At 41.4% G+C, this 24,435-nt stretch overlaps 3 protein-coding genes across 3 annotated transcripts; all 3 read left to right on the top strand.

Moving 5' to 3' along the window:
- The first annotated feature begins 523 nt into the window (after positions 1-523).
- On the top strand, positions 524-3,122 carry LOC102721285 (probable peroxygenase 4). The gene is made up of 6 exons (XM_006656789.2): positions 524-634; positions 774-908; positions 1,036-1,121; positions 1,757-1,854; positions 2,562-2,687; positions 2,791-3,122. Exons 1-6 carry the CDS (start codon positions 607-609, stop codon positions 2,936-2,938), a joined length of 621 nt encoding a protein of 206 aa, XP_006656852.2. The 5' UTR covers positions 524-606; the 3' UTR covers positions 2,939-3,122.
- Positions 3,123-6,237: 3,115 nt separating this feature from the next.
- On the top strand, positions 6,238-10,105 carry LOC102720997 (plasmodesmata-located protein 6). Its single transcript, XM_040525446.1, has 3 exons — positions 6,238-7,217; positions 9,275-9,376; positions 9,517-10,105. The coding sequence occupies exons 1-3, from the start codon at positions 6,359-6,361 to the stop codon at positions 9,525-9,527; spliced, it is 972 nt and encodes a 323-aa protein (XP_040381380.1). The 5' UTR covers positions 6,238-6,358; the 3' UTR covers positions 9,528-10,105.
- Positions 10,106-14,633: 4,528 nt separating this feature from the next.
- On the top strand, positions 14,634-16,899 carry LOC102720717 (L-type lectin-domain containing receptor kinase SIT2-like). Its single transcript, XM_040525293.1, has one exon. The coding sequence runs from the start codon at positions 14,634-14,636 to the stop codon at positions 16,773-16,775; it is 2,142 nt and encodes a 713-aa protein (XP_040381227.1). The 3' UTR covers positions 16,776-16,899.
- The last annotated feature ends 7,536 nt before the right edge of the window (positions 16,900-24,435 follow it).

Raw genomic sequence — 24,435 nt, 5'->3', positions numbered from 1 at the left:
TGCGGCGTGTGAAGGAGCCGAAGCCGAGGGAGGTAGCAAGGAAAAGGAAACAGTTTTTAGCACACGGGTCCCGTGTATCATCTAAATAGTCATCAAAAAATATAAAAAAATTTGATAAGATATATTAATATGAGTAATATCACTTTACAAACATACAAGTTTAAATTCAACCTCTAGAAGTTGTAGAAAAAAACAAACAAAACTGAAACTAAGTATACTCATATTCATAATTGTTTTTGTTATTTTTGCTAAAACTTATATAAGTTAAATTTAAACTTACATGTTGGTAGATTGATATAACTCATTTCAAACTATGTTATTAAATTTTTTTTATATTTTTAATAACTATTTAGATGATATAAAAGCAACAAGTATATATACTTAAAAAAAACTTCTTCCAGTAGGCAAGCGGGGGAGTTTTGCCGTCACCGTAGAGGGGCGCACTGGCGGGCGTGTGCGCCACGGGCGCATCTAATTTTTTTCCCTAAAAACACCCTGCCTATCTCTCCCCCTCTCCGATACTTTCCCTCTCCTCGCCACCTTGGCCGCGCATCTCTCGTCTCTCTCCAGCATCGAAGCTTTCCTCCCTCGCCTTCGATCTCGTCCATGGCCTCCAAGCCCGCCGAGGTGACAGGTGAGACGCGCCTAGCTAGCTAGCTAGCTGGCTAGCCCACACCTACACGCCCGTGTCGTGTCCGCCTCCGCCATGGCTTTGCCCCGTCGCGTCGCGTTTCTTCTCGCCGTCACCGTGCTTCTCTGTGCCCTGCTGCTAGGTGGCGTCGACGTCCGCGACGGCGCTGGCGGCGACGCGGACGTGTACCGCTCCGAGATGACGCCGCTGCAGAAGCACGTCGCCTTCTTCGACCGGAACAAGGACGGCGTCATCTACCCCTCCGAGACCTACGAGGGTGGGTGGTTCAGTTCGCCACCGTCGATCTCCTGGCCTCTTGCTCGATCTGCAGCGGATTTGCACACTTCAGCAAGATTTCTTCATATGATTTCGCTCGCCGATCACTTCGCTTTTCGCCTTCGCAGGGTTCCGCGCAATCGGGGCAGGAGTGGTGCTATCAGCTGTGAGCGCCGTGTTCATCAATGGCGGACTTGGACCCAAGACGATACCGGTGAGTTCAGCAGCTTCAGACAAACTGCCCCCTCTGTCTCAACTAAATGTACTGTTCTTGCATACTGCCAACATACTTTGCTTTCGATGCTCTAAACCAACAAGATATAAATTGTTTTTCGCGTAGTTATTTGTTTGCTGGGTCGATCTCCACAGACGTCTGGTTCGGTTTGGGTATTGTCTCTCGGTTCAGTTCAATTCAGTTCATCCACAAAATTTTCAGACTTCCGGTAGGCAGTCGAGCAAATTAAAACAAACTAGAAGAATATATTCCTCTCACAGCGAGATTAGAGAAATACTAGATGAGAAAACGTATTCGTAACGTGGGAACATATACCAATGCCAGCACTACATTGCACGGGAAAGATGCCTCCTTTCATTCAGAAAAGAAAGAAAGAGCACAGACGAAGCACTACTAAAGATAAGCGCCAATGAGGGCCATGCACAATCGCATACAAATGCAGACAATAAAACCGCATTTTTCCTGTGTCCACAGAATAAAGTCTCACTTTTCTGTTGCCTCTTTTCAAACTGACTTTGGAACAGGGACACGAAATTGGGGATTGATTCAGTTGCACGGACGATTTACTGATGCTGACTCGTTCACCATTTTTCTCCTGTCACTGCTTACTGTAGGAAAACACCAAGACTGGTTTGAAATTACCCATATACGTCAAAAACATCCACAAAGGCAAGCATGGAAGCGATTCAGGAGTTTATGATGAGAGTGGAAGGTACCTTTTCTATATTATGTTTTTGAGACAAGGTGCCTTTCTTTATGTCAGCATCAGTATGAAAACATATGGGACAGGTCATGCAGCCAGCATAGATGTCAGGTGTTTAATTAGGCTTAATCGCTTTCTTATTGTACTTTACTCATCGAGATTAGGATAAATTAAGCAAACAGCTTACCATAAAGTAATGCATACGCGTATGAATTGCTTAACAAACAAAAGAATTGGCCCACTTTTTTCATGTGGCGTGGATGATAATTGAGAAAATCTGGTGATACAGAGATTGAGAGATATCTGTTTGTTAGGCACTTTAGTTGTTTGTTCCGTCTGTCTAAAGCTGGTGAAGATGCATACCCAGCACCTATACTTCACAGCCAGGTCACGCGCAATATAAAATCCAAGACACACATGTATCTTTTTTGCTTTTGCTTACGTTTATAAGTCAAAATTTAAATTTTAGCTTTAAATGGAGAATTAATTTTGAGTTTTTTCATCGTATTTTATTTTTTAGCTTTTGATTTTAAGTCGCTAAAAACACATATATAAGTTCTATTGACAGATTATTTGTTATTTGTAAATATATTGTTTGGCTTTTCTCAATCACCCCAAAAAGTACTTGCCTTCACTGGGCTACTAGAGGCACAAAAACAATGCAATAGGCTAACATGGATCCAGATTTGCTAACCATACAATATGTAAACTTGCAGGTTTATTCCTGAAAAATTTGAGGAAATATTCAAGAAGCATGCCCACACCAGGCCTGATGCCCTAACAGACAAAGAGCTAAAGGAGTTGCTCCAATCAAATAGGGAGCCTAAAGATTTCAAAGGATGGTGGGTTCTCATCTAGATTAAGATTGTAAGAACAATGGCAAAATGAAGATTATGAAGTTGTGTTTTTTCCATGCTCATCTTTTTTTGTGAGGGGGCATTGCAGGTTGGGTGGCTTCACAGAGTGGAAAGTATTGTACTACCTCTGCAAAGATAAGGATGGATTTCTACACAAAGACACTGTCAGGGCAGTCTATGATGGCAGCCTATTTGTAAAGATGGAGCAAGAGAAGCAGTCTGCTAAGAAGAAATGACAAGACGTGCTGGGTTCTCTTATCATTTGTGATTGTGTGCAGGTAATTGTAAACTATGGTGTGGATGTGAATCTTAAATTATTACTGTAGTTTGGTTCTGCGTGTTTGTTGACCCATGATTCCCGTAACAGCAAGGTATTTGTAAAGATGTTGGAATTATTTATTTGAACAAGTAAAGATGATACCCTCTGATCTATTCACTTCATTTAGTGTTCCCCTTTTGCATATTTAATCTCTCACTTGCTATATTTCCTAATACTGCTAACATCATGACATTTACATTTGAATTTTTTTGGGTCGTTGCATCAGTTTATCTGCTCCATGAATATTTAGCAGCTTGTATAACTAAATTCATTATTCAGAAACAAAAAACTATTATACTCCCGTCATTACTAAATAAAAGCAATCGCATTGTGTCTTCTTCGGCTTTATCAAAGATGATACGGTGTAGTTTCTGCCAAGTATACACAGGAGTCACCACAGAGCTAATAGTATTAGACAGGCACCACTTTGGTTCAAACATATCTTAATCCAATTTATTTTCCCATCGGTTTTACTCTGTAACAAGTTCGCCGAATTTTCTTTTTCTTTTTCTAATTAGGATAATTCTCCTAGCTTCTTTCGAAAGCAACATATGTGATTGTTTGGCTTAAAAAACAAACATTATATTTAGAAATAAAAAATAATTTGTTAATAAAACTTTTATAGGTATGTTCTTAACGATCTAAAAGACAAGGCTGAAAAATAAACCACGATAAAAATCTCAAAATTAATATTAAATTTAAATTTTAAAGTTTAAATTTTAGTTAATAAATATAAGCACGGGCGAAACGACAAGGTTGGTAAGATCTTGGATATGACATAGGTATAAACTGTGGGACAGCAACACTATCAGTCTATCACATCTGACGAAAAGATAGTAGTCCAAATATAAAGAGAGAAGCGTATATTACCACCGTAATATAAAACTTTATATTATTAAGATTTATAGTATGAAATTGAGGGAGTACGGGCTAAACTTGTGAATAGATTACTGGTAGCCAGGTATCACACATCAATCATATATACATCAATGTGCCAGCGACTAGTGCATGTAACAGCATTAGAGTTAGGGAAAATTTCATCATCACTATAAAAACTTTTGAGCGGTACCAAAAAATATCACAAATTTTCCCGCCTTTCCAATAATACCACAGAAGAACAGGAGTGGAACGGGATGACATGAAATTTAACGACGCTAGACATGTTTACCCCTTGCCCCTGAAGCCCAGCGAAAAGAGGGAAGAGAAAGCATGTGGACTTAGATCTGGGCGGCGACCCTGGCCGGCCGACGCCCCGCCGGTCGACTCCCCTCCCCGCCGGCCAACGCCTCGCCCTGCCAGCCGACGCCTCTTTCTGGGGACTTATTTTTAGTCCTTAGTCACATCGGATGTTTGAACACTAATTTAAAGTATTAAACATAGGCTAATAAAAAAATTAATTTCATAAATGAGAGCTAATCTGCGAGACGAATTTTTTAAGCCTAATTAATTCATAATTAGCAAATGTTTACTATAGTATCACATAGGCTAATTGTGGATTAATTAGGCTCATTAGATTCGTCTCGCAAATTAGTCTAAGATTATGGATGATTTTTATTAATAGTCTATATTTAATACTTCAAATTAGTGTCCAAACATCCGATGTGACATAGGGCTAAAAAGTTTAGCCCCATCTAAACAACCCCTTAGTTCCATGCACACATGGTTATTTTTGTCAGAACGCTAATTCCCGCTCCACTCCGTTCCACTTCCGTTGAATTCTGTGGTATTGTTGGGAAGGTAGAAAATTTTATGATATTTTTTAGTACCGTTCAAAGGTTTGTGGTATAGATGAAATTTTCTTATACTTTTTGCAACCAATATTCAATGCCTTCCGTTGTAACATTCTCTTGACCCATTCGTTAATATTAATTTAGCACTGGTCATAAACCTGTTGGACATTGCGTTCATCTGTCTTAATCAAAATCATGAAAAAAAACATTCAGAAGAACTTTTCAATAAAACCATGTTCGTCTTATAAACCCAATATTCAAAACACCGTTTAAAAATGAATGGACGGTCTATAAATTAATAGATGCGCCAACAGTTCCGCTGATTCTGTAGTTTTACTCTAGACAGTAATTATCTGCAAGTTTGCATAAACAATCGAACGAAAAAAAAAGTAAAATAACTTAACATATCAAACCAATAAAATATTTAAATGAAAAAATATTTTCTTTCGAAACAAAAGCGAAGAGATTTTCCTCTCGCGCTAATAATAACCAACAAAAAGTTTGTCAAAAATGCTAGCATGTGCCTGGGCCGAGGCTGCCCTCACAGGCCGAGAGGGCCCAATAACGCGCGGCCGGTTCCGGGCTCAGGAATCACGATGGGTGGGGAAGAAAGCCCACCGATGGCTCCGGCGCCGAGGATTCGGGCTTCGGCTCGGCCTGGCCCATGGAAAACGGCAAGCCCAATAGTAGCAGTAGCTATGCTCCAGTCCATACGTTGCACTCTTCTCTTTTTCGCGACGGTGCGTGACCGCTCGAATATTTCTTTTTTGAAAAATTACAAAGATACCATTATAATTTTATGAAATCATAGATATACTATCTTGATCTACGTGTCATTGTCTGATGTGGGCCCTATATCACATTAAGATACTAGTGGCATATTTCTAAATTTGCAAGATTATAACGATGGATTCATATAATGACACAATTGCAAATTATACGGTGCAGCATAATTGTACTTTGTACAGTGTACCAGTGTACATGAGTACTATATCTTCTACTAGTAGTATGCAGCAATTGAGTATTTATCAACAAAGTCCCGAGGGTGTTCGATGCATAAAAAAAAAGGAGAGCAATACGGCACGCCAAAAAAAAAGACAATTAATATTGTAAACGATACTAGAAAAGTGGAGTGGCTGAATTTTTTTTAATCACAAAGCATGATACTGAAAAGGTGCTTCCTTGACACCAAAACAGCCATGCACCTTACTTTAAGTTTTGCAGTGGAGCACAAATACAATACACACGGATATGTGTTCACCCCATCTTCTGGCTTTTATTTACGCTAATAAATTAAAATTAAAATTTTAATATTAGAGTTGATTTTAATGTTTTTATTATAATTACGGTTTTTAATCGAACACATATAAAAGTTTTATTCATAATTTTTTTTAAAAAATATACCATTTGAAAAGGCAAAAGATGATCCCGTTGCCACTTACCCAGGAACTATATATCCAGTTAAATCCATCAGATCATCGCTTCAGAACTAGCAGTCCACTGGGAACGACCGCACTGCCCTTCTTCCCGCCGGAGCTAGCCGCCTCGGCTTCCGAAACACCGTCGTGGTGTGGCATCCGAGGCAGAAGCTAGCAAGCCAGCCAGCCATGTCGAAGCGTCTCGCGACAGCGGCGGTGCGCGTCCTTCTCCCGCTGCTCGCGCTGTGCGCCTGCGCCACGCGCGCGCGCGGCGCCGACGACTACACGGCGTTCGTGTACGCGGGTTGCTCGCAGGCGCGCTACGACGCCGGGACGCAGTACGCGGCGGACGTCGACACCGCGCTGTCGGCGCTCACCAACAGCGCTGGCTACACCGCCTACGCCAACTACACCTCGCCGTCGGCCGCCGCCACCGGCCTGGTCGGGCTCTACCAGTGCCGCTCCGACCTCCCCGCGGCGATCTGCGGCGGCTGCGTCAAGTCGGCCGTCACCAAGCTCGCCTCGCTCTGCAACTCCGCCGCGGGGGCCGCGGTGCAGCTGCGCGCGTGCTTCGTCCGCTACGGGAACGACTCGTTCCTCGGGAGGCAGGACACCACGGTGCTGTTCAAGAAGTGCGGCGGCGAGGGCGGCGACACCGGCGTCGTCGCCATGCGCGACGCGGCGCTCGGCGCTCTCGTGGCCGCCGCGGCACCCGCCGACGAGGGCTCGTACCGCGCCGGCGCGGCGGGCTACGTGCAGGCCATGTCGCAGTGCGTGGGGGACCTCGGCGCCAAGGCCTGCACCGACTGCGTCTCCGCCGCGTCCTCGCAGCTCAAGGCCGGCTGCGGGTACGCCTCCGCAGGCGAGGTGTACCTCGGCAAGTGCTACGCGCGCTTCTGGTCCAATGCCGGCACCGGTGACAACAACGGAGGTGGCGTCGGCGGCAGCATTGGCGGCGGTGGGAATGGCATCAATGGCGGCGGCGGCGCTGTGGGCGGCGGCAATGGATACGCATATGGATTTGTGCCGCACACGTACAGTGACCACGGTAAGCATTTTTTGGCATTCTTTTTGCCGTTTCATTTTCCATGGCTTCCTTCCTACAGTAAGTTGTTGTAAAACATTTCGATGCTAACATTAGTCATTTAGTCCTACGTGAAACATGGGAATAGTTTTGAATCTAAGCCTCCCCTGGAACAGACGAATTTAGTAACAAATTTATCTTTTCGCTTATCTTTATACTTATAAGTCAATTTATAACCTAAAATCTGTAGTGGATTTTGGATTTTTTTATTATAGTTTATTTTTCAGCCTTACTTTTAGATTGTAAAAACACGTATATAAGAGTTTTATTCACAAATTATTTATTATTTACGAATATACCGTTTGACTTTTTTTTTAACAAGCCGAACGATCACCCCTACGAATTGAACTAATTATTATAAATCTAAGCCACCGGGGAATTAAACAATATTAATACTTTTGCAGGATAGATTAAAGAAATGTATAACTTAAAAAATTAAAAAAAAACCTAGTGATGCACATGACATATTCTTGATTTGTTTTGTTGAATGATATATGTTAGGGTGTTTATGAGGCACTACCCAGTTTCCAACTGAAGCGTTTAGGTTGGTTTGCTTTGCACATTGGCCGAACCAGTTGTACAATCTAGCTGTTAATGATTGTATAGCGTGCATCTTACCGGGCTCGCCGTTATCTTGATAAGCGTACATTACATCGCCCGGCGCGAAGGTTGTAAGAAATGGCGTCGATGAGAGAGCCCGCACATCTGGTCACTACTTTTTACAGAATTCTGAATATTTGTTGGATCCTGCAAACCATAGCTGGGATCATCACTGCACTATTAAACTATACGCGTACTATTCGATTATTAACATTGGTCATTTACTGGAATTAGACTTTATATATTCCCAAGGGTACTCCCTACGTCTTTGCCCATGATGAGTGCACGAACATCGTTGCATGACACAAATAATTTTTAGGCTTCCTAGAATTGCAGTAGTTAATGTTAAGCACGGTACACAGTTACACACACAATCTCTTCTGTTCAGGTTAGCTGAGCTGTCCGAAGTTAGAGCATCCCAAACATATCTAAATTTGATCATCCGTATCTTCATTCTGCTGAAACTCAATCTTTATCTTTCATTCTCTATTTTTAAGATAGATGGTGTGATAGATGAATTGTTGGGATGCTCTTAGGCAGTAGTTCAGCTGAAGAAAAAGTAGCAAGTGGAATTCTGGAGTAGGTGGAAATGACAACACTGTTGCACATGGTTAGGGATTGACAACCCAGTTGAATGTGAGTGATCCAGATATGGACTAACACAGGAAAGTAAGCGGAGTTTCCTGAAATCAAGGGGTTTCCATGTAGTGTTGTGCAAATGTACATATGAAATTAGGCATGACACTGCATGAGTAGCCCCCACATTTCTTTCTTAGAGACTGTCAATGATTGATCTACCAGATAGAACGTTCTGATCTCCTTGGCCTTCCTCAATTGAACGTACTGCAACAATACATAAATCTGAATGTGTACCAGTCAGACATTACAATTCATATTCCAGGCCTAAATTATGCTGTGTATAACTGTATATTCTGACATTAGCCTGGTATATTAGTTTAGTATCTGGTGTGCCAATGTGCCATGACAGACAGTACAGCCTAGTTCGAAGCAAATTGCGCAAACCGCAAAAGTGTATAGCAAAACAAAAGAGAAGCCCAAAAGAACTTTTCTGCCGTTCACTTTTGCTCTGAACTTTTTAGCAAGAACTTTGATGTGGATTCACTTTCTTGGTGTCATTAAGATTGGCTGTGAATATCACAAAGTGGATTCAAAATGATCCAGCTTTGTATCATTGGAATTTGAAACAGGGTTAGGATATCTCTGGTATCCCACTGTGAGTAGTGTACTGCTCAGCCTTTTTTTCTGCCTTTTGGTGTGGCTTTAAACCTTTAACTAGTCTGCTTTGCACAAAGCTACTACTCTGTCCTCCGTATATACACTCACTCACTCACATACATGGAGTAGAATTTAGTTCAGCTTTTGAGTGTTCTCTGTGGGTGATCTGTTCCAATGTTCATCAGATGAATCTGGGAAAACCCTTGCCATCATCATCGGCCTCGTGGCGGCCGTCGCCCTCGTCATCGTCTTCCTCTCCTTCATTAGAAGAGCCGGAGGTGTCGGTGGTAAGAAATTTTTGAGTTCAGAATTGTTGAAATCTTGATTTAGTCATCATCACTCATCTGCATGAACTAGTTCACCATAGACATTGTTCATTGCATATTCTTCGATGTATATACCTCTTTTTTACCTGAACCATCTGCAGGCAAAAGCTAAGGTGTGGAGGATGGTCACCACTTGGCTCAAGATTGGATCGGTCGGTGTGGCTTTTGCTTGGGGCATTGCTTTGGTATCTCTCCTACACATCTTTTATCTTTTAGGGTCTCCTTTGTCGCCTGGTTATGGGCCAAAAAAAACAAAGAGGAAAGCCATGCTGAAATGACCTAAGCTGAAAGGCCTCCACTGTGCTGGAGTGTGAGGTGAAGATTCCAGCTGCTGCCTGCAATGCAAAACTAGCCACTAAGGAAAAAAGATTACTCAAAAAAAAAATAAGGAGTTAAAAGTGTGGTGTCTACTTGTTAGATATAATTTGTTTATGCAACCTATATATATAATTATATATGATGATTCATCATGCTCGAGCAGTTGTTAATTGGAGGTATTATCTCATAAATATATACAATGCATGGTTGGTGAATGGTGAGTGGTGCCAATGTACCCATGTATTATCATCATTGTTGATTTCTTGAAGGGTAATTAATTACTAGACCTTGTTGTACTGCCATGGCATATAATACTTTGGTGAGTAAGGAGGTTGAGGAGCTGAATAATTCCAGCTTTTATGAGAACGACAAGGCGGCCATCATGACCCTTCTTAGTGCCACTCTCTTTGCCTCTTTGGTACTACTGTACCTTAAAAACCATAATTGGTAGGTACTCTCTCCGTTTCATAATGTAAGATGTTTTAACTATGCTTAGATTCATCTATTAACTAATGTATATTATTTATATATATGTCTAGATTCATTGATATCTATATAAATTTAGGATACGCTAGAAAATCTTACATTATAAAACGGAGATAGTAGTAATGAGCATTTTTATAAGATGATATGGAAAAGTATATTAGTTATTTGAGTAAATTTTATAAAACTCTATGTTTATAGGCATGTGTAATATAAAACCCTACATATAATGATTTGTTTCGAGAAACCTCTAGGACTAAATGTATTAAAATATAGTATATGGTATTTCTAAGTATATATACACATTAGCCACATTTTCAATATGTGATAGTCATCGATAGTATAACTTTTTTAATAAAAATTGTTTAATATATTATTAATATTAATAGTGAGGATTGTGATAAGTTTTTCCAATCATGCATTGCAAGAGTAAGAAGATAATGAGGTGGGAATGATGTACATTTTGGGTCTACCTATATATGAATATATATTAAAAATACCATATATCACAATGGAAGTAAGTATTTTACATAAATATGTGTGACTCCTTAAAATATTTTGCCCCAAAATATGGGGTTTCTTTAAACAAATTACAATAACCAGGGTTTTATGATACGTATGTCCAAAAGACTTGGGTTCTGTAAAATTTTCTCTAATTATTTGCACATCCGTTAACGAGTGAACATTTGGAAAGAAATAAAGTTTCGTGAGAAGTGACATGTTAGAATTCTAGAATCATCGTTTGCATGGACAGTTTCCAAGAGATAGATAGCACAATTTATGATACTAAGAAACCATCTCTCCTAACCCACAACTTCTATAGCAGTTTCTAAAGGACAATTTAATACATGTAAAAAGGTAGCAGGATCAGCTATGCAGGAAGAAACTTGGCGCATGCAGCGAGGCGAGCGGAAGAGAGCGAGGGCATCATTGATGGAGAGGCGTCTATGCGCAGAAGATTTGAACGGGGTTGGGGAAGAGCCAAGGAAACTATGAAGGAAGGCCCAACACAAAAAAATTCGTTTCCATCAGCCTTGATAGACGAGAGAACATCGTTTCTGATATGAGAAAAGATTTCTACTATTCTCTTCTCTCTATTTTTTAAATCAGGTGCCACGTCAACATTTTTCTTAGTTGTCATGTTAATACTATGAAAACTATGTGTAGTTTTAGGTTGACACTGTCCTAATATAGTAATATGTACGTGACATGTTGACACGTGGACCAGCATCGTGGGCGTAGTAGTTAATGTTTACATGCACGAATGTGCGTACCGGCAACAATCAATATTAGGATAAATCTCATCTAGATGGCTATAAGGACGATTCGACACCACTTCGATATTTTTTTCTCCATCCAAAATACAAGCATTTTTAGATTTTAAATTTTGTATCACATTATAAAATTTTTTGAATTCCATAATTTAATCATTCCAATTATTATACAGCCAATTAGCTGCTTATAAAAAGAATATAATTAATTCAAAATTTTAAAAAGATCACTGAAATAATTAAAACTTTTGATATCTTTTAATTAATCTATAAACACCTATATTAAAACTAAACTAGTAAAAGTTAGTTTCGAGTCGAAACGAGCTCTATGGTCAAAAGAAGCTGACATGTTTGGGTCCTCAGGACACAGGAGACAGGAGCAAGCTGGGGAGGGACGCCACTTTGTCTCTCTGATAAATTGTGCCGCTGTGCAAGGAGATGTTTAGTTTCTAAATACTTTTCCCTAAAAACATCACATCGAATCTTTGAATACCTAAATAGGACGTTAAATATAGATAAAAAAACTAATTGTGTAGTTATGTGAGAAATCGTGAGACGATTTTTTTAAACCTAATTAGTCCATGATTAGCCATAAGTGTTACAGTAACCCGCATGCGCTAATGATTAGGCTCAAAAGATTCGTCTCGCGGCTTCTAGGCAAGAACCAAAAACTCCTTCCGATATTCGGTCAAATGTCTGATGTGACACCTAAAAATTTTCATTTCCTCAACTAAACATCCCCTAGGTCTCGACAAGTCGACAACAATGGTGCACTGTCGCGGCAGTGAAATGAACCTCTTGTACTTCCTCCATCCGAGTTTCATAGTGCTTATGCTTAGAGCGGTGCTGTACGTACGATTAAATGGCAGCACAGCGGCACATAGCAGCACGACAAAAGATCACGGTGACCGGCTGAAAACATACACTACTTGTACGATTTCACGTACGTCTATTTCCTTTATGCTTATTAGTCAAAATTTATTTTTTATTTTAAATTAGAGTCTATTTTAAATTTTTTTCCTGAAGTTTATTTTCGAACATTGACTCTTAGATCACTAAGAATATGTATGCAAACGCTTTATTCACAAATTATTTTTTATTAACAAATATACCATTTAATTTTTTTAAATGAAAAAAGAAACAATCATCCCATACATTTCTATATTATGTAGTATATACTAAAGTTTGAGAAAAATATAATACCCCTTATTAGAAAGCTTTTTAAATAACTAGTATTTTGAAATAAATTTTGAATTATTGAAAGACAAGACGGAGGTAGTAAGTGCGTGGCCTGGAGGGGATGCCCATGGGCCGCAGCAAAAACGGAGTTCTGTGTGCGGGCTGCGAGTTGTTTACTTGCTCCTGCGGGCTGCTGCGAACGGCTCAGGCTTAGTTTGTTGCAGCTCACCGTGGGCAAACTTGCTGTCGTTATCACAAGACTCTCAATACGGTGATTGTGGCGGTCTGCTAGAGGACCTGATTGCTTTCTTATCCTTTGTTCCGTCCTTTCTTGCAAAAATCAGCATTCATGTAATTGAAAAAAAAAAGAAACTAGATTTTGTCCCTTTGGTGTCAATTGCATATAGGGACGACAAATTCTCATGGGGGTGTGGGGCATTCTAGCCTCGTGGGGAGTCGAGGCTAGGTCCCCGGGTTCGGTCGAGGTCAGGGTGGGGAAGACTTCACACCTGCAGAGACCTGAGATGTAGAGGGGAGGGGAGGGGAGGGGAGGGGGGCAGCATGACGGGCAGCTGCGGGGGCGTGACCCGACGACGTGGTGGCCGACGTCGTCTCTGGCGACGGTGAGTCTACTCTCTCCTCTCTATGTTCACTGTTATTGTGGGGGTGTCTCAGACCCGCTGGGAAGGGAGGGTCAAAACGTAGTTAGCCCCGTTTCTATTTTCGGAGCTGGGGCCGTTCCATACCCTGTTGTCAATCCTAATTGCACCTTTATACCATGCATGTGGTTCTAAAGTAAGACCTTTATCTTTTCGCTTAAATTTATACTTATACATTAAAATTTAAATTTTAAAACTTAAATTTAAAATTGATTTTGGGGTTTACCCATATCTTATGCATGGTTCTAGCCTTTGCTTTTAAATCAATAAGAACATGTATGTAAATATTTTATCGATAACTTTTTAATTTTTATGAGTTATTTCGCTTACGCTTATAAAAACAATGGTGAAACAATTAGATTCACTAATATTTGCTATCAAATTTGATCTGTACAGGTAGGGCAAAAGAAAAAAAATCTAATAGTGAACACGATTATGCCTTCCATAATCCTAGTGTTACTTTAATTTCTCTATGCCATGCATCGATCAAATATGCATTTCATGCCCCTGGATAGATATGTAACACAATAATTTAAGTTTCATGTTTAGGCTTACGTCAAGCATAACCGAAATGACTTACGATTAAAAAAGTACGAGTAAAATTTTTATATACGTGTTCTTAATAATCTAAAAACAAGTGTTAAAAAATAAATTATGGTAAAACATAAAATCAACTTTAAATTTAAGTTTAAAAATAAACATAAACATAAGAAAAAATGACACTATTAGGGCATGTTCAATGGTAGATCCTATTATGGGCTCCATCTCAAGCCATGTCAGCAGAAAAAACTCCTCATATAATGAACAGTCTTTCAAACTAACTCTTAATAATTACAGGCTAATTAATTTCCCGACGCATTCCATCTGATCAATATCTTTGATTAGAGTCAGCACACGTATAAAGCAGATTTTCTGATTGTTACTTGTTTTATGCGCTAAGAGTCGATGTTTTGCTGACTCTATATAAAACAATAATTTTTCTCTTTCCTATCCTCTCTCTTTCACGTTAGTGAATAGTGACCATGTATCGATAGAGACGGCAATGAGATCCTTTTGTACGTGGCTTTATGTTGTTAAATTTTTTTTCACAAATTTCTACAACTTTGTGGGCCACACGTCGAAACGAAGGAACGTTCCTCGAAGGTTTAGATGGTTGATTGCTTGGTCAACCAGTTTCCTAATCACAGACAAGCATGACATATATCACACTGAACGTCTGTACCCACGTAGAACTAGAGTTGGTTAGTTGAAGATTTGGGACACATCAGCTATGAAGTTTTTCTCGGCAAATTGCCATTGATCCAATCCATGCATCTCAAGCCTAACTCCATCGTCTCCTTCCTTGTGCTGCTGCAACTCTTCCACGTTCTTGTCCGCAGCCATGAGGCGGCGGCGGCGGCGACCGGCGGCGGTGGTGATAGCGAGCAGTTCATGTACGAGGGCTTCGCCGGCGCGCGGCTCGACCTGGACGGCATGGCGCTGGTCGAGCCGGACGGCAAGCTCATGCTGAGCAACGTCACGTCCCAGCTGAAGGGCCACGCGTTCCACCCGGCGCCGCTCCGCTTCCACGCGCTGTCGGCGAGGGCGCCGCGGAACGGCACTGCCTCCGCCGCCCGCTCCTTCTCGACTACCTTCGTGTTCGCCATCGCCGCCGAGTATGTCACGGTCAGCGGCAACGGGCTCGCCTTCTTCGTCGCGCCGAGCAAGAACATGTCCGCGGCGTTGCCGAGCCAGTTCTTGGGCCTCTTCAACAGCGGGAACATTGGCAACGCGAGCAACCACATCTTCGCCGTCGAGCTCGACACCATCATCAACCCAGAGTTCCATGACATCAACAGCAACCACGTCGGCGTCGACGTGAACGGGCTGGTGTCCGTCGACTCCAAGCCCGCCGGGTACTACGCCGACGACACCGGCGAGTTCAAGAACCTGACCCTCTTCAGCGGCGCGGCCATGCAGGTCTGGGTGGACTACGACGGCGGCGCCATGGTGATTAACGTGACGCTGGCGCCCGTCGAGGTGCCCAAGCCGAGGAAGCCCCTCCTCTCCGTCCCCGTCGACCTCTCGTCGGTTGTGACGGACGAGGCGTACGTCGGCTTCTCGTCGTCGACGGGGCCACACAAGACGCGCCACTACGTGCTAGGCTGGAGCTTTGCTCTGGACGGACCGGCGCCGCCGCTAGACTACACGAAGCTCCCCAAGCTGCCGCGCGCCAACGCCAAGCGGCGGTCCATGTTGCTCAAGGTCGTCGTGCCGGTGGCTACGTCGCTCATCGTTCTCGCCGTGGTCATCGGCGCCTCTCTCCACATATGGCATCGGCGGCGGCGGCACGCCGAGGTCCGGGAGGACTGGGAGGTGGAGTTCGGTCCGCACCGGTTTGCGTACAAGGACCTGGTGCGCGCCACCCGCGGCTTCGACGGCAAGCGGCTGCTCGGCGTCGGCGGGTTTGGCCGCGTGTACAGGGGCGTTCTCCCGGTGTCCAGGACGGAGGTCGCCGTGAAGGTCGTGTCGCACGACGCGAAGCAGGGGATGAGGCAGTTCATCGCCGAGGTTGTCAGCATCGGCCGCCTCCGCCACCGCAACGTCGTGCCTCTGCTCGGCTACTGCCGCCGGAGGGGCGAGCTCTTGCTGGTCTACGACTACATGCCTAACGGCAGCCTAGACCGCTGGCTGTACGGCCAGGGCGCGCCGCCGCTGAGCTGGGCGCAGCGGCTTCGCGCCATCAGAGGCGTCGCGGCCGGCTTGCTCTACCTCCACGAGGACTGGGAGCAGGTGGTCGTCCACCGCGACGTCAAGGCGAGCAACGTTCTCCTCGACGGCGAGATGAACGCGCGCCTCGGCGACTTCGGGCTGGCGAGGCTGTACGACCGCGGCGCCGACCCGAAGACGACGCGGGTGGTGGGCACCATGGGTTACCTCGCGCCGGAGCTCGCGCACACGCGGCGGGCGACGCCGGCGACCGACGTGTTCGCGTTCGGGTCGTTCGTCCTGGAGGTGGTATGCGGGCGGCGGCCCATCGAGCACGGCGGCACCGGCGACGGTGGCGACGATGGCCAGCTCGTACTTGCGGACTGGGTGCTCGACCGGTGGCACAAGGGGGACATCGCCGGCGCGGCGGACGCGCGGCTGTGCGGAGACTACGACCGCGAGAAGGCGGCGCTTGTGCTCAAGCTAGGCCTCCTCTGCTCCCAGCCGGCGCCCGGCGCGAGGCCATCGATGCGGCAGGTGGTGCAGTTCCTCGACGGCGACGCCGCGCTGCCGCCGGAGCTAGCGCCCACGTACCGGAGTTTCACCACGCTGGCCATAACGCCCAGCGCCGATGGCTTCGACTCCTCCGCCGTGTCGTGCCCGTCGTCGACGGTGACGAGCGTCGACGGCGGCGGATCCTCCGTCCATTCTGGAGATCGCGCACAAGAAACCGAAACGCGTTCGCTGATAGAAACACTGTAATTTGTACATGTTGGCAAACAGCAAGATTCTTTTTTGAAAATCATGTAATTGGTACATATTTACATGAATTTAACAGGTTTTTCAGTTAGTGTAGTTTACACAAAAGTATCATGCGTTGGGAAAAGATGGCCTTAATTTGGTTGTGCATTATCAAGTGAAGAAACTCAATTCACAATTCAGACCTAATAAACTTGGGAACGAGATCCTCTGACTCTCTGAGTAGCATCAAGCTGCTGTAAAGAGCTACGATGCCGTGAATTTGAGATATCCCGTCGTTGGATCAAAGCTATCTTTCATAATGGTTGCAGAAAATTATTAAAAATGTTGGCATTTGGGTCAAATAATTGGTCCTGGTCCAACACTTCAGTCACAATCAACCTGTGCAATTTTAATTTGCATGATATTTTTTGGTGTGTTCCCCTGAATCAAAGTGAACAGCGGCGGTTTTTGCTGTTCTTGGTCAGAGTCAGCTCAAATTGCTGAGATTTTGTTGACCATTCCGTGAGTCATGTGCCTTGTCGTTGCGTAAAGCGTCGCATCACTGGTGTTAACATTAGCAGTTGACATGGATATCACAAGCTACGGAGAGGGCGGAGTACGTATCAAACTGCGGTCTCACCTGCAAACTGCACCGGTTTGATTCGATCAAATACGTCACCGTTGCACGCGTCTGGGTGGCGATTCAGCGCAGGTCGCTGTCGTGTATCATGGCGGCTTCGAGGTCCCCGGCTGCTCTCCTGTAGTCTGAAACTATGGGCCTAAACTAAAAGCCTTGCCTTCTTGCGTGCGGTTAGATGCTTTCTATCTCCTTGTGAAAAGCTTACGTTTCCACACAGTGAACAAATGTCAGTTAGGCCTTGTTTGGCAGCCCGGGAACCCGGCGGGATTCCGGCCCATTCCCTGGGATGCCAGCCCACAGGGAAAATTCACACAGGTATTTTTTCCTGTCCATTTGGAAGTCCACGAGATGGGATGTTCCCAGCCCAATCCGCGTGGGATCTGGGGGGGAAGAAGCCACGCCTCTCAACGTCGGGGAAAAATCCTCTCGCCTGCTCGCGTGAGCGCGAGTCACCGTCATCGCCTCCGACTCCTCCCCCACCTCCGCCTCTCACGAGGTCGCCGCTCCGCCCCCTGCTCTCACGAGGTCATCCCCGTCAGCTCCGCCTCCGCCTCCGCCTCCTGCTCTCACGAGGCCGCCGCTGCCGCCGCCGCCGCCGCCGCCGCCGCCGCCGCCTCTTCCTCGTCTCTCCCCCACGCCGCCAGCAACGAGCCTCCCCGGCGACCTGCTTAGTGCCGCCCTCCTCCTTCTCCACGCCTTCCTTTTCGAGATCTGAGGTCAGTCCATTCTTCTTTCTCCTCTTGTTCTTCCTAGGGTTTTGGTTAGTGCTACGACCTAGGGTTACGTTCAGATTCAGTAATTCAGAGCTATGGCTTGTAAACTCAGAGAAGTCCATACCAAAGTTCTTCTGTAACAAAAAAGAATACGGAGAAATCTTATAAGTGGAGCATGGCAGACTGATTTCTGATTTTCTTGTATTGCAATTTGCATTTGTTTTAGTTGTACTGTAATGAATTACAAAAGCATAGGACCAAGTATGGTCAATTCATTGGACTGATCATGATTTAATCGTCTGATAAGTGCCAAGGGTTCATCAAGCGATTTAAAAAAATGATCCGACATAGTTTTAATGCGTCTCTAAAACTAGATTACTTGATGCATCATTGTTCGGTCAGGCAATGTACCTTTGTTGATATTTTCTCAGTTTGAGTTTTAAGATTTTGGCCCCAAACCACAAGGCAGATTTATTTACAATGAACTGTTAAGATATGTTATACTCAGAAGTCAACCAAATAGAAGCCTTCATCTATTCCAGTTAGTTCTGCGGAGGTGTGAAATTTTATGACTTTCTCACGCACAATTGCAGCATTTACCTTTTAGTTGTTTTATGTCTTCTTTTAACTGGAACAAATAAGTTAGTTTTTAGTAGACAGAGAACATAGTACTCACATGAAGCAGGTAACAGTGTGCCACATGCTAGTTAAAAGCTCATGGTTAAAAGCAGGAGTGAAGGATGAAGCTGCGTGCTTTATTAAAATGATATATGAGCTGTTAGTTTCTGAAACATTTAATGATATCCAAGGGCATGATTACTGATGTAACTGTTAAAATAATTATTTTGCTCCAGCAAACTCTTTGCACTTCATAACTCTATGGGGATTGTAGAAAAAAAATCTGTAAAAACATACACTAAATTCTGTAAAAATTGATATGTAATTATGCAGCTAGCAGTTTTTTGGTTCTTGAACAGGGCAACTTAATGTCTGCCATCTGCTACTTTATACCTGAAATTTTGATTCTCTTCAGCTAGCTGGGACTTTTATAGTATTTGCAAATATCTCTCTTACATCCATACTGCTAACGCATTTGTGGTCGTTGCCTGTCCTTAATGTGCACAGACTGCTGGTTTGGAAATGTGTGTTAATATTGAACAAACTACTCTTCAGAAATTTTACTCCTCATGGATATATGAACTAGGCATAATTTAATTCAAAAGTGATTTGTGTACCATTTCCTGCAATACTGCATTATGTTGATGTTATGGTCGGCATTACGTATCAACGGCGACGTCAGAAGCAGGGTGCTGCCGATCAGACTGCGACCTGACGGCGCACGTGTCAACACTTAGAATGAATTGTTTTTCTTTTTTGATTTTAGAGATGAGCTGAACTGCTATTTAACTACCATTTTGAACCAACTTCTAGGAATGATAATCTCTAGAAACCTGAACACCTGAGGTTTTGGAGGCTGGAGCTCAGAAGTGCTAAGCTGCAAATAGTTATGGAGACAGTGCATCGTAGATGCTCAAAGATATAAATGACTTTGTATCAATGTTTGTATTTGTTGCAAGTGATTTGTTGGATGCTCATAAAATACTAGGTTAGTTGCTTGAAGCATCCATTTGATCATTGCATGAATTGCAGCAATGTTTGTATGATTTTTCTCTCATTTCTGTTTTCATTTTATTTTGAATTATTCAATTTTAGTACACAGCTGTCCTATTGTGCATGCTTATGAGAAGCTACCAGTGCAGTTAACTTATTTTTGTTTAACCCCAACGCTCTCTTCTATAACTCCCCAAACCCCAGCATTTGTTCCCAAATGATCCTACGGAAATATCCCCTGTGGAGAATGGGGGGAGGGGATCGTTATTTGCATGGGAAAATCCTGCACGGGATTTGTTCCTTGGGTTTCTCACCCCGTGCAGCCAAATGAGCCCTTAGTGACTACTCAATCTGTTTTATATTATAAAATATCTTAGCTATGATTACATTCATCTTATTAGTTTGTTTATGATATTTATATACATGTAGATTTATTAGTATCTAATATAAGCTAAAAAGTATTATTATATTATAAAACAGGAGTCATAGATACTCATCTACTTGCTAATTTTATTATTATTGATAAAGTATCGAGATGTGCTATATTTTTATAGTGTAAAATTCGTATCCCCATCTTTTTGCTTCTTTAAGCTCCACCCACCAGCGAATGTCGCCAATCGCCTCCATCATTGTTGCCTCGAATTTGTCTCCGTCGCCGAGGAACACGAACAGTCGTGGACAAATTGGGGCAGAAATGAGATAGGCACACAAACATTCAAGGGGTTTATTGCAAAATGATGCATGTCCCAGCACCCAGTTGGACTAGAGTGAAACCCGAACAATGATTAGGCACCTAAATGACTGTTTTATGAGTTTGGAGACCGGCTTGACACAGTTGCCCAAGTTAAAGGACCGCCAATGTGATTTACTCTAGAATTTAAATGGCAATATGACACTCAAATTGTGTATTTCTAAAATATTGCATATAATGAAGTAGAGGTAGCAGTAATTACTGTAGGCACACCTGCTGGCAGGTTGATCATTATTACGATATTTTAGTATCACTGTACCATAATCCCGTGGATCAAACAACCTATTAGATTAGAGATTTAGATAGGAATGATACGGTAAACTCTTTTAAACTCACAAGTGACGTCCCTCGTTGTTTGCATGGTTATCTAAATAGTTATAATTCTTTCAATAACTAGCATATTGCTAACTGATAAAATTAACATTAACCCATTATTACCATCATCTTTGCATATGATATATGTTAATCGATGCATATATTGCTCTCAAAGTATATGTTAATTGATATGTGGGCCCTCTGTTGACATTTTAAGAAGGACAAGAGTTGGTGGTGGGGTAGTGACACTTAATTATCACTAAACCTATTAGGTGTAGCTACTCACTTTACGTCTAAGCTGCAGAAACAACTCCATACATTATTTTTGTTCTCTTCCAACAAAAAGTACAAACTCTATACATATAGTTGTATCATTCATATAAGATTTAACCATGTCTATATGTTCTGTTGGGTGGGAGCAGAAACAGTTATGAAAGTGTTTTTTATCATGGACGTCAAGGAAGTAGCTACACTTATATATATATATATATATATATATATATATATATATATATATGACCCGTATACCCCAAATCAACGGTGGTAAATCAAAATTAAACTAGATATTAATCAAAAAATATACTATATATAATCTAAAATTTTAATATACGTTTGGGTTGACAAATAGGAAATAATGAGAGATATTTTACACATGATGGTATTTGTAATACTCCCTTGTTATTTTTATATCCCAATGCTGAATTTTGAATCCTCATTTAATCGTTCGTCTTTGAAAAAGGTTTCATGGAAACATTCTAAGGTTTCGTGGAAACATAGAATATTATACGTCCCTCATATAGTCCAATTAACGAATCAAATTCATAAATAAATAATTTATATATATATATATATGTCAACACGAATGGTCAACCGTAGACCTCTAAGTCAGTGACGTCAAATAAAAATAGACCAGATATTAATTAAATGATGTATTATTTTTACGTGTATATATGTAATCTAATATTTGTATAACTTTCGGGTTGACAATATTAAATAACAAGATATAATTTTCACACGATGGTATTTGTAATACTCATTCGGTGTTTTTTATATTAATATATCAACATGAATGAATCAACGGTGTCAAATAAAAAAGAACGAGTATAAAATAAATTTTATGATATACACATACATATATTATTTAAATTATAAATATGTGTGTATTCAGATTGTCTCATAGGTAATCGCGGGAGATATTTTTTGACACATTAGTATTTGTTCTACTCCATCCAATTTTTTAGGCATCGTTAAATTTCGGACCTATAGTTGACCATTTGTGTGTTTCAAATTTTATTGCAAATATACAATATCATAAGTTATTCATAAAATAAATAAACAACTTATTTGAGTCCAATTAAATTATTTATTTAATATATATATATATATGCACATGTATTATCTATCCTATAGTGCACTAACTGATGTGACTCATGACTCATTACCTCACGCGACAAATCCACCGATCTAAATTATCTACATCAATGGAACGTTTCACGTTGACTCTACATCCTCACGGCCATGTATAGACAAAATCTTTCTATATCAGAAACTTTTTATAAAATATAAATTTATACACTTTCCAAGTGTAAAGCTTTTATAATTATGCTATATATACATATATGGACAAGATTTATGATTAAATTTATATAGGTTTTTTATTTCTGTTAGATTTTGATAAAAGAACGTTGTTATTTAGGATTGCACAAATTTATCTAAATACTTCATTATATATAAATTAAAAGATAGATCTCAATTACATTGTATCAAGGACCGATCTGTATGTGTTCGAAAAGATTTCTATTTAGTATATCTTTACTATAGGCATGCCTTAATAGCATGGTAAATGGTACACACGTAACCATGAAATTCATTTGGTTGAATATGACTATGAATAGATAAAATTGTGTCTGAAACGTAAACTTTATTTCCATTGTTCGATTTTTATTATCAAATATCACTATACATTAGCACATGTATGTTTGATATATGACTTGAATCGAATTAAAGTGTAATTTGACCTATTTTGGGAAATTTAATTTAACTAATGAAATTAAATAATATATGAATGGAAATATTATGACACCGTTAGCATGAGTATATTGCTTGTTCCTAACAATGACTAAACTAGGGTGCCGTTTGTTCCCCAGCTACCTAACCCTAAATTCTCTCGTTTTTCGTACGTACGCATCCTAAACTGTTAAATGGTTAAATGGTATGTACGTTCTTTTGCAAAAAAATTTCTATAGAAAAGTTGTTTTAAAAAATCATATTAATCTATTTTTCTATTTTTTTCTAATTGATAATTAAATAATCATGTACTAATTTATTACCGTGTTTTCTGCGCCGGGTAAGTTAGGGTGTGTTTAGTTGGCTGGATTTTTCTAGATGGGAGATGGCCGCCGTTTTTTGACGTGTTTGATTCGCGGGCGAAGCTGGATATGGTGGCCTAGGAGAGAAATATTCTATGAAGATGCTGGATGGATGTATCCGGCCAAATTGGCTGGATGAGCTCATCCACCTTCAATAACGGTATTCATTAGTGATTGTTTAGTGATAATTAAGTGTTTTTGTTATTAATTAGTAATTAACAAGTTTAAATTAGTGTTAATCAGTGATGATAGATATATTTCATTATTAATTTGTACTAATTAGGATAATATTTATATTGATTAATTAATATTATTTATTAGTAACATCCTATTCATCCTCATCCATCCAACCAAACAAAACATTGGATCGTCTTATCATCCAACCAAACATAAATCTGATTATCATATCCTAAAAATATGAATGATATCCAATCATATCTTGATCAACCAATTGCACCCTTAACTTACGGCGAACGTGGCCAAATAGCCTATATTAGTCTTCTCTGCTGGCCGGAGAAATCTTCCCTCAACTAGACATCTTCTGTGGTGGCTAAATCTTCCCTAGCAACTGGACGTATCTTCTTGTATAGCTGCCACCGATCGTAGTTGAACTTCTCTGGCGGTTGGGTGACATGGTCCGGCAAAGAAGATCGGTGTTCACTGGCGAACCATAGCAACAGGAGAAAATGAGGCATTTTGTCTCATTTTGTCTGGCCTTTGGTCGCTAACGGCTGTTTGGGCGTGAATTTTTTTTCATTTTTTATGAGCACGGTATTCAAACTATTAAACCATATGATTTTTTAAAAATATATAGAAAAGTCATTTTAATCTATTTTAATTTTAGAATAATTAACAATTAATTAGTCATACACTGATAGCTCACGTCGTTTTGCGTATCTATTCTTCTTCTTTTTTTATAGACTCTGCTTAGTTGTTAGAGGCAAGTCCCCCACCACTTGGATTCCTACCAATCAAAACTACAATCCCCTCACCAATCTAGAGGTTACTTAATCAGGCAGTCGATCGAACACTAAATACATTGACGTTGGATCAGCGTTAGTGCCATTCCATCCGTCTTCCTGTTCAATTATTAATTATATGAATATATGTTAATGAAACATGTATCGGTATATAACACATACTTTTTCTTAGTTTTCCTCGATGAAATATATATCTGCACTTAGTGAATTGTAATCAACATACAAATCATGAATAACGCTAACTCTAAAATCAAAGATTAATCAATAATTACGTCGTTAACTTTTACCGTAATGCTATCGTC

Source organism: Oryza brachyantha, chromosome 6 (genome assembly GCF_000231095.2).
Source record: "Oryza brachyantha chromosome 6, ObraRS2, whole genome shotgun sequence".
NCBI lineage: Eukaryota > Viridiplantae > Streptophyta > Magnoliopsida > Poales > Poaceae > Oryza > Oryza brachyantha.
This window is presented reverse-complemented; position numbering and strand designations above follow the sequence as displayed.